Below are 15,062 nucleotides of genomic sequence, written 5' to 3' on the forward strand. Positions count from 1 at the left end.
CGGATAATTTTTTGATATATTTTTATCACTATTTGAGTGTCGTTTCTCACTTAGTGGCAAAAACTGGCCCAAGATCTTCCTTGTTTATAATCTATGAACTATATTTGTGATAACCTTTAATGGCCCCATTGAGATCTTGTCAAAAATCAAATCTGAAATATGATATAAGTTAAGAAAAATAGCTTCATAAAGTTCTTTTCGATATTTAGACATGCTTTTTCAATATTGGAAATGGTAGTATTTGAATCATTTTTAGACACGTTTCGGTAAAAACGACACGTTCGATGGCGCGTAAATGGAAGAAGGGCAATATTTACCTTACAAAGAGCACATTCGGAAAGCACGTGAGTGGAAGAATGCTTCCAGTGTCGTGCACAGAAACTGTCACCGGGCGACAGTCGAAGGCGGCTCTCACCCGCCTACGAAAATATCGCCAAACATCAAATATTAGTGGGCGCCGACGAAGCGCACGAACTGTCAAAACTGATACACGTCAAAACCCCATGAATAATGTATAGAAAACAATAAAGGGGGTGGTTGGGGTGAGCCGACGAGCCAGTCGAATGTTGATTAAGAGCCCGGCCAATGTGTTGCCAGGGACGAGGTTTCCAGCCAAAGTTTCCAACCACGTAAAACTTCTGCGTTTCCAGATAACGTTCGCCACTCGGTCCATTGGCAACGTTCGCAGATCGGCGTAAGATTAAACCGGATAATTTTTGTCGCCGGCATCGTAATAAGTCATCGGACTGGGTAGAAAGATCGCAAGGTCGCTCGCCTTATTTACAAACCTTACCACAAAGTGCTCATACATATGCTCATACATACGTACGTAAAGGATATCTGACTCATTTAATCCTACATATGTACATATATACATACGAAAATATATGTACATATAATATAATATTATATATCATTCATATATAATTTGCAAATTTCTTTCGGCATACATATATAATATTTCATTTTTGAGTACTCCATCCTGATTTTGTAACCAAGTTTCAACATTTTTGAGGAATAAGTCTAAACCGGATGTGAAACGAAACGCTTGAAGTTCCGTTTGTATTATCCAGCACTGCACGTCAACAACGTTCGGCACAACACTGCAGGGACTCTACACGTCTACTCATATTATACAGCACCGCCCGTTTTCGGGACGTTCATACTTGTTTTGGACGAATTCAAGACAAAATCGGCTTACTATACCTATCACAGGGTTCCCGGAAAGATGCACTAAATTGCACTGAAAAGCAGCGCAGTTTTGAGAAGTCCTAATTTTCAAAGGCCCTCAAAAAGTACTTACGCATTAGAACTCCACAAAAAAAGGTAGCACCCTCGGATAACATTCAAATACCCCTTGACGCATTTTTGTGGAATTCTATTGCTTTAGTTCTCCTTGAGCATCTTTGGAAGTTTGGATGACCCGAGAGTGCAACTATCTCGAGTGCATCTTTCCGGTCACCACATTACAGAGCGCGACAATTCGACGGAATATTTCTTGCATCGTATCGTCGAGTCAACATTGTCACAATATGACGTTTCCGAAAATATTCATATATACTTGGAAATACTTTCGTTAGTAAATATTCACGTAAAGGGAATATTTCTATGTTAGTCAAAGAAAACCGGTTCTGATTGATACATTTCGGTGACATGTACTGCTATATAATATGAATAGATCAGTAACAGTTACTGCTGTTACGTTGAAGCCACGTACAAATTATGGAACATAAAGAAGTGTTAAAAATTTATGTAACATATGTACATACATGTGTTTGTTGAACATATTATAAAGCACTATCTAAAATGTAAGAATAATTTTAATGTACTTTTACTACAATGCATTTTAGTACCTATATATTCTGAAGCATTTAAAATAGTAGGGTCTGAATAACCGGTTGTAAAGTGAGTCATTTTTGACACATGTCTAAATTTGTATAATGAAATTCGTCCGTATTTTGTTAAATTTTCTATTGTTGGAACCGTTCCCATGTATGCATATTTACCGACACTTTCTCCCGTTTCCGGAAATTTTAATAAATCAATAATGATCCACTTACGTGTACTTAAGAATGGAACGAGTTTTAATTGAATTTCGAGAGCGCACAACTCGCCCGTAATTACTCGCGTTGTCTGTGGAAATTTTATGCACCCTGCCCGCCATTAACAATTTAAATTTTACCAAATTCTTTACCACTTAAGCGAGCTTTGGCATGCCAAAAAAATCAATCTGCATTACATTCACTTTGGGGAAACGATTTTTTTTTTTGTTTCTTTTATGTTATTTCTGCGTAGTATTGATAATTTTTCATTTTGTTTGTCGACGCGTGCTGCGCAGTTTCCGTTTCGTTCGAATCGCATACGTTTCAGTCTTGATGTATGGCGCAACTTACTCAAATTTCAGGCCCTTCGTCTCGGCAAGAGATTGGCCACACAACGAGAGGGAAATGGAAAAGGAAAATTCGTACAAGGACGCGTGTGTTCTTCTGTGAACTCAAAGAAAGTTTTCCATATATTTTTTATCCTTACCCCCCCTTTTTATAAGCAATTTATATTCTTATACTTTTCTAGTGTATTGCGTCTCGTTTATTATGTATGTCGCCAACCTTAGTATGATAACTATTATTACGTTGCTATTTCTTTCACTTTTTCACTTCTAACACGCCAAAGCAGCCTCTATTCTCAGTAGACGGTAATTCCCAATTTGCTCGCATAGTGTCGCGTTCTACTATACGCTATTTTGAGAAATGCGCAATTATCATATAAAACGGTCACATAAAGCATCTTACGCTCTCGAGTGGTTATACAAAAAAATATAAGGTTTCCAACCCCTGAGGAAGAGACGCAAAAGAAAACGACCGAACGATTGTTCTCAAATTTATAGCGCTTGCGCTCCAAAAAAAACATCTGAATATTTTAATTGCGCCTATGAACCAAAGAGCAAAGTCTAATTTAAACAAGGAAATGCTTGATTGAAATTTTCACTCTGAATAAAGCAAAGTATATACTATGATATATAAAGAAAATATATAAAACGCGCTTCGTAGTACATAATATAAAGCGCACTTAGGGCCTATTTAGGGTAGATTCGTGTGGACTGGCCATTATACGAAATCGTGTGAATTTTCAAAGTCATGTATTTTGTTAAGTGTTTATCGTGCACACATTACAAATTCATCCAATCTCCTAATAAGTAAAGTAAAAAAAAGTATCCATACGAATTCGTGTGACGGCTAGTGGTTAACACATGTTCACTATACATATGGGATGTACTCAATTGTATAGGTTATTGTTAAATGTTGAAATAAAATTGAAACTCTAAATGTATCTAATCCAAGAAATTTTCCTTTATTGCATCGGACGTTTTTATTTAAATATTTTGAGGAGAATCGATGTCCTGCTACAAAATTAATGTCTCAATAGAATGAATATAGAGATGATGATTTTATGATAAAAATCAATATTTAATGTTGAAAATGATTCAATATTCATAATGTAATATAATAGATAAAATAGTTAATAATGAAACGATAAAAAAGATAATAATAGATAAAAATGCTTCAACAGAAAAGGGGTCTCAATACACGACTCAAATTCTAGATATGGACGACCAATAGTGTTTACATAATATCATGCGAATTTTCCTAGCAACTATTTAATTAATAATTAATGTAATTAGTATGAGAAAGAAGTGTAAATATTTCGAATAAAAAGATGTAGTGCTTTCGGTTTATAGTCAGTATTCGGACGTATTATATTAAATTTTATATATAACAAAATAGATGTATAAAGTTGCGGTCGTCAAAATGTTATTTATGTGAGTTGGATTCATTAAGAAAATCTACGTCCATGTATGTGTATATAACACTGTCGTTTCTTAACCTTCACTAGGTTGAATATTGTGATGTTTTTGTGCAATAAAAGTTGATTGTTCGATTACGGACTTTACGAGCATTTGTGGCACTTTTCTCTAGGAACCGTTCACTGACACTAGTAGGTGCTTTCGATTTGAGATGTTCGTGCCGACCTTTGAGTGTCGGCACGAAGCGCCTCTTTCAATTTAATGACTTCTTTTCGGAGAAAGACGTACCTACAACGCGGTGAATGTTAAGGGTCGTCTGTCCACACAAAGACACGACGAGTTTCCGACGAGACTTCCACTGAGAGCACAGCTTCTAAGCACAATTCAAATACTCAGCGAGAGACAGCTACTGCATACTATGTACTGAGTTCCGAGACAAATAGTAATTATGTAACTACAAGACGAATACAGGTTGACACGATGCGAGTGCACTCCGACTGAATCCGCTAATTTTGACACTTGGAAGTTACTCGTACATTACTCAGATATTACTCGAGCATTGCCACGTTACTAGTAACCTCCAATTGAATCGACCGAGCGACTTGATCTGGGCTTATTCGAATCTTGTCAACCTGGTATTATTGCAATTTTAATAATGCATAAATGTATGTAGCTGCAGAATCATTAAAATGTATGTATCTAATACGTATGTATGTACATATATATGAAAATATAAAGGCCTAATACTAGTCGCTAACAGCAAACGACCACAGTGCGTACATATGTATATATGCACATACATATGTATGTACATATATAATATAAAATTTGGCTTTCATAAAAAGCTAGATGTATTTCTTAAACTTAAATGATTTTTTTACTCTTCTTTTCCAATATCTTCATTTCTTTTTGTATTTTCTTTTATTTCGTTATTTTTTCTTTTCATGTTTTCTCCCCCAAGTATGTATATATAAATAAATAAATATATATCAATTCATTTGCAAAGGCCTACCCTCACCAGTGGCGTAGCGAAGGGGGGGGTTCAGGGGGTCTGAACCCCCCCCTTGGCGGAGTGCAGTCGGCGGCAAAATATCCCACTCCTGTCGCAATTGATCGTTTGTACCATTTTTGGATAGTTTTTTTATCCCGAATCCATGACAGATTTTTAGGACGTAAACATATACTTGAAAATTTCCAATGTTTGCTTCCTGATGGAAAAAGCTTTCAACCATCAAGTGTTTTAAAAAATAAGATAAAAAATAAGAGGGGGAAAATTACAACCAAAATATATTTTGTGGGCCTTGCATTCTAACTGGAGAGTTGGAAATGTGGTTTGCTTATGACTTGCTTTATTAGATATTCATAGGGATATAAATGTTAGTGCAGAAAAAATATTAGATAAATACGCGAAGATTGGATCTGTGAATTTCGTATTTTTTTAAAGTATTCATTATTTTTATTTTATTTGAATTTCATACCATATATTTATTACGTATTTACTTTATTTTTATATGTTGTGATTTTATATTAACTAAATATAAATTATCTTGCCTTTTTTCCTGTCAAAACCCCCCCCTTGACAAAATCCTGGCTACGCCACTGACCCACACTATGTGAAAGAGATGCGCAGAATCTATGATCAATACACACGAATAATGAGTGCGCATCTGTTCTGTGTAGTGGGGATGGGCCTTCATAAATAGAACGTCCACGAACAATATTTTTTTTTAATAGTTAAAATTCAAATGATTTTATTATGTACTTACTAATTTGAACACGATTATAATTAGGTTATAAACGTGTTTGAAAATTATCAGGACCTTAATAATGTAAATAATTGATGTGTTCTGGTTATTTTGATAAATTCCAATACCTTGTATTCTCTAGCATATAATTGTGTTGTATATATCATATAAAACACATTGTGCTGTATGTATCATATATGTAATCTAAATACAACAATTAAAGGATAAACTATTTGAATACAGAGTTCAATATTTATTTTGATCGTGCGATAAATATGTCTTGCAAAAAGACCATAGATACGCGTAATAAACGTCACATTCTGTGTTAACCATTTTCAAGGCAAAATTTCTGACAATTTATAGCTTCAATATAAAAACACGTCGTAAAACCAAATTTGTGATATGTATGGATGGCCACGTATGCATGGGTGTGTGTTTTGTGTAAAGTAAAGAGTTTAAAGCACGAGATATGAGCCATTAGTCACGTCTGTCGGTGTGGAGCGAAATAGGTCAGCGCATAAATTCAGTTGGAGCGTAATTAGGCCGATGTACAAAAAAGGGGCAAGTCAGGTTAATTTCAGAGAAAATGACCCTTAAAATGTGACAGCTTACAGTCATCCAATGAAGCGAAATTACGACACGCAAATCGCAAGTCTTAAACGAAAGCACAGAATTGACGAAATTTATCTAAGCCACTTGATACATGATTAAATTAATCATGAAAGTATTCGTAGATATTCAACCTCGATGTACGTATACATATATGTATATGTATGTATCACTAGTAAAATATATAATTCTAACGACAGATGCTTGGAATCAATTAATGCTGCGGACATATTCTATTTGAGAGAACACGTTCTGCTTATTGGAAAACGGTACTGTTCGGAAGTCGTTTTCATTTACTCTTATTGCTATAAATCTTCCTTCACGCCAAGGATAATCTATTTGTTCATTTGTTAAATTGTAGGAGAGAGAGCACTTGCTCTACTTTGCAAGATCCATCTTCCATGCCGTAATACATCGACTCCAATCACAATGACATCGTGTCTTTCTTTATTTTCAGTCGCTTTCTCTCTGGAATCAGGATAATGCAATGTGGAGAGCAATTTTCATTTAGCCAGTGCTTTGATACAACTTGATTACAATTTTTTAAATACTCATACAATAAGACTGTTTCATTATATAAATTGTTAAAATATAAAAAATTGAATTTTATATGATTTTTCAATTCATAAATTACAGGGCTATGGAGTTGGATCGAAATTTAGCGACTTCGAATCCTACTTTATTTTATTGACTCTCGACTTTATTTTATCGACTCTCTTTATTTTATCGACTTTATTTTATCGACTCTCCGAAAAATTGACATGTAACTCAATTTATTGAATTATTGGTAATGAAATATGTATTAATAAATGTGTATGAATTTCAAACACAAATAAATCAATGCGAAAAATGAGAATAAAGAAGTATGAGACAGAGGAAACAATCGGTTTTGGGCACAAAATATCTGCAATTTAACGATTTTATTTATAATTTAATTTAAAATCATGATTTTTATCAAGGAATTATTAAATTTATTAGTGGATTTACTTCAATAACAATGAAGACTCAAGTTGACATATACCGTAATTAAAGAAAATAATAATAAAAAGAAGTCGGAGTCGGTTGATTTTTTACGACTCCGACTGCTATTCCGCAACCCTAATAAATATATTTTTTTCAAATAGCAAATGAAATGTTTGCTTTATTTATAAATTAAAATTTTAATGTGATTCTGTGTTTGTAATTTTTAATAAAAAAAAATGGCATATTTTCTGTTCATAATTGTCTAAATCTAATTTCATACTGAAATTAATATTCCACGTTGCTTTTTATTACCTACAGCAGACATCAAAATAACCACTCAAAATGTACCCTTTCGAATCCGAATCACCTACTACAACAATTCTCGAGCCCAAGTGCCAATGCTTGAATAAAATATTTACCTTAGAAGAATTGCATAATTTCGGTAAAACTTTCAGCAACAACCAAAGTACATATGTACATGTGTACGCACACGTGCTGAGAAAAGGGGGAATTTTCCCTCAGTTTTTGCGCACAAAAGGCAACCTGTTTTATCGCAAACGACAAAGCGTACCCAGCATTTTTTTAATCAATATCATAATTCGAGTTAACGATGCAGTTATTTAAAAAGTCACGCACCGCGCATGGCAGTATGGTCCTCGTTTTATAAAATTATAATACATATAACACAAGAACAACATTCGCCACACACGAATCGTTACGCAGAGAGTATAAACTAGTCGGGCACCGTTAAAAGTCCGATACGTTCGTCCACAATAAAAACTAAGTTGTTAAGGGCGAGTATTCCATGCGAAAATAACTTTTCGCCACAAAAATATACGCACATACGTGGGTACGAATACGAGACGTTCGTTCGTATCTAACGCCGAGGACTAAGTTCGCCATTGTCTTTGACAATCTGCCGTGTACGTACATACATACATACATACATGCATATGTATGAAGGTGGTATATGTGTATATGTGGGCATACTAGCAATAAAGCCGCTTTTTACGACGGGGCAAAGCCAGGGCGAGGGAAAAATATTAATTTGCCGAACCGCATATAAGGGAAGTATTGACGCGTATAACAAAACTCTTCTAACGTACAATACATATGTATGTACATACATACATACATAAAGTACGGGTTTGTTGGTTATATTAAAATAAAAGGTACATATGTGCATACATACAACATCCAGTGTTTGGTTAATAAAATGAATAACCTCCAAAATGTATGATCTTTTTAATAATCTTATAGTAAATACATACATACATATATAAATCCACTTCTGCGGCCTAATTTATTTTATTTTTCATTACTTTATTCTAACTGTGCATATTTTTTCAAAGTAACATACCTGTCAGGTATTAAGATGAAGGTAGTCCATTATAGAAACATATGTATATATTTGTAGAAAATAGGAGTTATTCCATCATCAAAATAAAAACTCACATGTCAGATACGATATTCGTAATAGTCAACCTTCATGAAAAACCCATCCATCAGTGATGACCAAACATATTTTTTTTTGCCAACTACGTATAATATAATATATTATTTATTTATATATGTATGTATGTACATATGTATCGAGTTGTCTGTACCCTTCTGATATAAACACAAACAATCAAAACATTATTTCCGATCGTCAAATTTAAAGATTCTTTAGTTACAAATATGTAATATACATGGGGGTACCGGAAATAAATCCATTTTTTTGTTTGGTCAACTTAAAAATTCAGTTTTCCTATTGAAAAACTGACCTTTTGAAAAACAATTAAAAATTCATTTTTTCAATTGACAGCATAACACGCTAACCATTGATCTATTCTGCTGGTTATATGTAAAATAATACAAATTTGCCCAATTTTAAGGATTTTTTTATCTTTTCATGTCTAAGATACGAATTATAATCAAATTTAAATTGCATAGCAACACCGACGTGGCAGATAATTCCCGATCTTCTTGCTAAATTTCCTTTCGGCAGCTTTTCAACCGAGAAGAGGGGTTATAAATACCGCTTGTGAGTACTGCTGTCAATCATAACAGCGTAAACCCTTTTTGAAAGCACCGCGCGTAAAAGGTTATTTCGCGTGCTCGACCGGCCGTATAGATTCGATTAATTCGCCAAAAGCGAAGAAGCGATCGTATCCATAACCTCTAAATGTACATATTTATTATGTATGTATGTATATACAACATAAACACTGGTGATTTTCTACAATAGAATTTTTTTTTTTAAATCTTCAAATTGGGAATGATGGGGGTTGAATCCTATGGACGTTTAATTCGGTCGAATCTATTGATAATAATGTACATATGGAGGTATATATTTCAATTTGATGGGAGAATAGGTTGTCGTGTGGTCGGCGAGCCGCGTCGAAAGGGTCGACGAGATACGCCAGTCAACCCTTCGGGCGCGGTTCAAGGGTTAGCCGACCGCATACCGCCTAGAACACCGATCTGAATAAATTTGACTAGAGGAAACGTGCCCAAACCGATCCCCCATTCATATTTTCCTACTAAAAACTTCCGTATAGGATCCATGTGAATATTAGTAAACCGACACTCGACTTTCCTATCGATATCTACTTACGTATTTACCCCAATATAAATATTATACAACCTGCATATATATTACCCTAGCATTCTAAGGCTAAAATATATCCTAATAATATGTATGAAAATGTAATACTATACATAATTTGTATCGAACGTGCCACCTGACCTTACATAAATAGTAATATGGTAATATGATAATATTATATTGTAACGTAGAGATTGGTGATTGGTGCTCGTCAACCATTGATTTACTAGCACTGATCATCTGATCCCGCGTTCGCGCCAAAAAGGCCTCAACGTATAAACAAGCCGTATACAACAATCAATGAGATCTCGCGACCCATCAACCAATATTATCTCTGTGCTGAGAGTACATACCGTGTATAAATATACGCGAATTTGTCTAGTTGACGAACAGTTAGCTATCACTACCACTACTCACATGTAAAATAAAAAATAAAATATCATATCATCTGCAAATTGATGCTAGTCCACGAATGATTTACATTGTTAAAAATAATTTCATTGTATATTACTTTTATACATATTTAAAAGTTAGAGTACTAATTAAGTCAATAAATAGAATTTTTAATTAATTTCTTGCGTAATTAAGCCGGGCGGGATACAATAGACAGTAAAATGTTCGGAATTCGTTCTTGGCTTTAGCACGGAAATCTTTTAAATATGAGAAGGTCAAAAGTTTTAATTGCTATTACGACTTCACATCGAGACTATTAAAAGTGAAATATTCCGCAGTGTTAAATGTGTCTTCATTATACGAAAAGCGAGACGATTATACCGGATACGACAATGTTATATTTTAAAATATTGCTGCGGTTTCCACTTTGAACCCCCCCCCCCATTTCGAGACTTTAATGAGCGAAAACTTTGCGGATTACTGTATTAGTATTGTACCCGAACCCTGGCGTTTAGGGATTGATTTTTTCCGGAAAGCCTGACAAATAACTGTATCATCAAACCTCCGATTTATCTTCGAAACTGAACCGAGCGAAGCAATCTTACTGTTTTTATTCGCCGTGGAAATTGTGAAAGCCGACCCAAGTTCGGACCTAATTTCCTTTATGTACCAATTCACCGCTAAATGGGACGGGGATGTTACGATTTTTACGTAAGAATTCCAATTACTACACAAGAGAAAATTAAAGCCAATTTATTTTTACTGTGCGAAACAATAACGGAAGTCCCACAGAAATCGTTATAGAAAATCTAATTGCCATTCACGAAATTATATTTTCTCCGTAAACTAAGGTCCCAACTTTCAACAAGTCAAGCACAACAAGGCAACATGATATTTATAACACACCAATTAAGAATTCAATGATTTTCAATTTTAAATGATAATACCAACATAACATGCACAATAATACCAACATAACATGCATAACTTATAAGTTTTAAAGATTGTATTTATGTACGAATAAAGGTCCGTTTATACATATTATCCAGCCCTGCACGTCAACATTGCACGGAAAAGACTAGTTATATTCATGGTATACGAATGCAAGGGAAAAATCGGCTTCCGTATGTATACATTATATTGCTAGTCAATGTTGTCACAATATGAAATTTCCGAAAATATTCATATGCATACGGCAGAACTTTCATTTGTACGGGTGCACTCGCCACTGTGACGTCACGTCATGCGTGAATATTTCTACTGGTTCTGCTTGATACGTTTCGGTGACATGTGTGAATAATATATCAATAGAACATATGTATGTAATATGAATAGATCGTGTCGGTTTCTGCTGTTTCGAATACGTCACATATACATTACGAAACATATGAATGTGTCCATATACATAATTTACTAAAGAATATTTTTCCTATTGCTGTTTAAGTTTAGTTGCCGGCTTAAACTGTTCTGGTATAAACGAACCTTAAACCTTGGATAAGATTATTTGAGTCAAAAAAAAAAAATGAGATATTCCTACCTACATATATGTATACATATGTATTTAACTCAGTCATCTTAATTTATTCTGATGAAAACATGCTTTTTTACATACATATCAGTGGCGTGCGGTGGAAATTTCTGTTTCTATCGCACACCTAATATAATATTATTATATACAAAATAAATTATTATGGTTATAAATAAATATTAAATCCTGGTTTCTTGTGATTATTGGATTTCCTTGGTTGATTGGGATTTCAGAGATTTTCGATTTTTTTTAAATTATAACAAAATGAACTTTTATAGAAACTTGCTGAATCAAAAAGTGGCAGTTTCACTTATCAAAAGCTTTCAAAAAATAAATGCAATGTTTTTATTAACTATGATAAATTTTCAATATTGAATTAAAGCATGTATTGTTTCAATATTACTGTTAATATTACAATTACAATTGTGTAGAATTATAACGGTGATTTATAATCAAGAAATCTTCAGTCTTGAAAATTTGAGATCGTTTCCAAAAATTGAGACTGCTAAAATAAATGAAAATACCGAACAATGTGCTTCTAGAAATCTCCAGATATAATCCTTAATACGTATTATACTTACATATTATTCCTCGAACCATTTTTTACATATTTTTCTTGTTGTCAAGATTATAGCTTGCTATATAGTATCAGGACACACATCAATGCCATAATTCGTGTCTTACAAAGCGTAAGCCGTCTAAAGATGTTTTTAGATTTCTATAAAATACTGCAAAAAGGCCGTGTTTGTGATACCTCGTATATTTGAGGACCTTAACATTTTCCAACAATAAAATCAGTCCGGGAAAACTCTTGCCGTGACAGTAATAGTCCCCGGGCGACACTATAGAAAAATCGCTTTTGCACACATACACACAGTTTTTCATTGAATTTCCAAGTTTTTGCCACACCTAGAGAGCGTTTATTGATTGACGCACTTCAATTCTGTTCCAGGATGCGAGAGTACGTGGAGGAAAACGAGAAGAACGACCCCCTCATCCACGCCCCAGACAAGAAGAGCAATCCATGGGCGGAGAAGGGGAAGTGTGTCATCATGTAAGGACAACAAATTTCTTAGGGACGAGGCGGGAGGATGCAGAGACGAACGTTACCAATCGAAAATCAAGAAAGAAAAGAGAAAAAACATACATCAGAGAGATCGCAGTCAACACTTTTCCAGAAAAAAATATTTTAATATGCACACACACCCACACACCCAGGCGAGACTTATCACAAGACGTCGAGACCAGCGCTTCCCAAAACACCGTTTTTATTTCAAAAGGATGCAGACAATGAAGATACTTGATGGAAAGATGTCTGAAAGTGTGATTATAATTAATGTACGAAAATAAAACCAAACGAAAATAAATCTATTACGAACATATTATAATACCCAAATGTAACGAAATTAAATTTAAAAAATCAGAAATAATTAAATAAAAAACACCACAGTTTCCTCTTGCGTCTGATCTTAAGAAAGAAGAAAAAAAATTTTGTATCGAATGTTAAATAATTATGTATTTGAGAATGTGTATGCGATGCTTACGAGACCGAATGCGATTAATGTTTTTCTGTTTGTTTAGTTTTGTTTGATTTATTCAATGTATGGTCGCTTTTGTTATAAAAGTGCACTTTAATATGTATATATATATATGCACATATATATGTATATGTGTGTTTATTATATACGATGTGTGTGATATAACACAATACGAAATCCTCTCTATTGTGCACGCTGCATTTCCTTCCTCGCATACATAACTATGTGGGTCAAACACGCCCCCAAAACGTGAGTTTTTAAAATAACATACATACAACTAACATAAAAAAATCTGTAAGTAAAATCACATGTATACAATTATACATACATACATGCGTGTTTAAATATTTTAATTAAAAATGGCGTATTATATTTATACATATGTATGTAATAGCAAAATCCGTGCGCAATTTCTTGCCAGTAAGCAATGCAACTAAACTTTCACATCGAAAATTAAATTAAAAAAAAATCGAGTATATACATATATACAATTACTGTAAAATGTTCGAAATCAAAATAATAATGATGCATTTTAAATTCGTATCAAAAATAAAACATTCTTAATATAAAAGTACTTGACACGTTTATGTACGATTGATATGTTTTTTGTTTAATATTTCGTGTATAAATGTCATTAAGAAAATCGCCCTTTGTGTCAACCCTTATTTGACATGCACAATATTTGGCACGTTGGATGAAAAGTGGGCTTGCCAAATCGGTTAAGCCAGTTTAAATCGCGAAACTGGGTTGCACAACAACGTAATGCGGAAAAATTTTCAGTGTAAATTGGCAGATTTTTCTTGTTTTCTTATTTTAAAAGTATGTATGTATGTATGTATGTGTGTGTGACATGTCCATGTCATTTGAATAAACTCGATCACTTCTTCTACTTGTATGCATTCCAAGATATTCAAAAAAGTATATAATATAAAATAAAGAATTGGAGATATTAATCTCTTGCGTAGTATTTTGGAAAATATTCCAAAAAAAAAAAACACATAAAACAATTGTACATTTTAAAATATAAATAGCGTGTAGATTTTAGACTAAACATATTATACATATAGTGCTCATTTCATATATGAATTTTTTATCATCGTTTATTATTTATATAATATATAATAGTAATATTAAAAAAAAATAATGATAAAAACATATTCAACTCAAAATGGATAAAACATCGTATTAAATAATTTTCTTTTACATTAAAGAAGTGTTGCTATGACAATTCACTTATGCTTACCTATAATTTTGACAAACATTATACTTCAAATACTGCCTGTTTTATTTTTTTATTTTTTTTAGTTCATCTTGTGCACTATTATACTATACATATACAATATCTATAATAAAATTTATAATTTGATTGTAATCTAGTCATTGTACGGTCTTACTGTATTAATTGTTTTTATTAATTATCGTTTTTATTATAGATTTATTTTTAAATTGAGTACATCGATTACTATGAAAACTTCAATGCGATAACGTTCGATGCGAGCCGTTAAATTAATACCGTATAATTAAATTAAACTTAACATTAACTGCATTTAAAAGTGTAGTGTTAAAAATAAATCATAATTAATAAAAAAAAATTAAAATACGCATAAATAATTGATTAGGTGGATATTTTTAAAATATTCCATTTTAAAATAAACTTAAAAGAATAAAGCTAATACATAAAATGTAAATGAAATAAAATAAATGGGCGACGCGGGGAGCATCGCGTGAATCGCGTTCGCTTTATAATAAAATAAAAAATAATAATAATAAAATATTAAATGATAAACTTTGCGATTAATATAAATGCATATATGTATGTATTAAAAATAAATCTCCGATTTAAAATAATATATAGATGTAATTTTAAAACTATTAATTTTACCTTTATTTGGAG

The 15,062-nt window shown here is 33.0% G+C and overlaps 1 protein-coding gene across 1 annotated transcript in view; it reads left to right on the forward strand.

The window, feature by feature from the left end:
• Ggamma30A (guanine nucleotide-binding protein subunit gamma-e) overlaps positions 1-14,151 on the forward strand; it is a 110,833-nt gene extending 96,682 nt beyond the window's left edge. The window contains exon 2 of the mRNA XM_077440986.1: positions 12,583-14,151. Within this exon, the coding sequence (XP_077297112.1) occupies positions 12,583-12,688 (106 nt within the window). The 3' untranslated portion in view covers positions 12,689-14,151. The remainder of the gene's footprint in view (positions 1-12,582) is intronic.
• Positions 14,152-15,062: the final 911 nt, after the last annotated feature.

The sequence above is a fragment of the Arctopsyche grandis genome, chromosome 11, assembly GCF_051622035.1.
Source record: "Arctopsyche grandis isolate Sample6627 chromosome 11, ASM5162203v2, whole genome shotgun sequence".
NCBI lineage: Eukaryota > Metazoa > Arthropoda > Insecta > Trichoptera > Hydropsychidae > Arctopsyche > Arctopsyche grandis.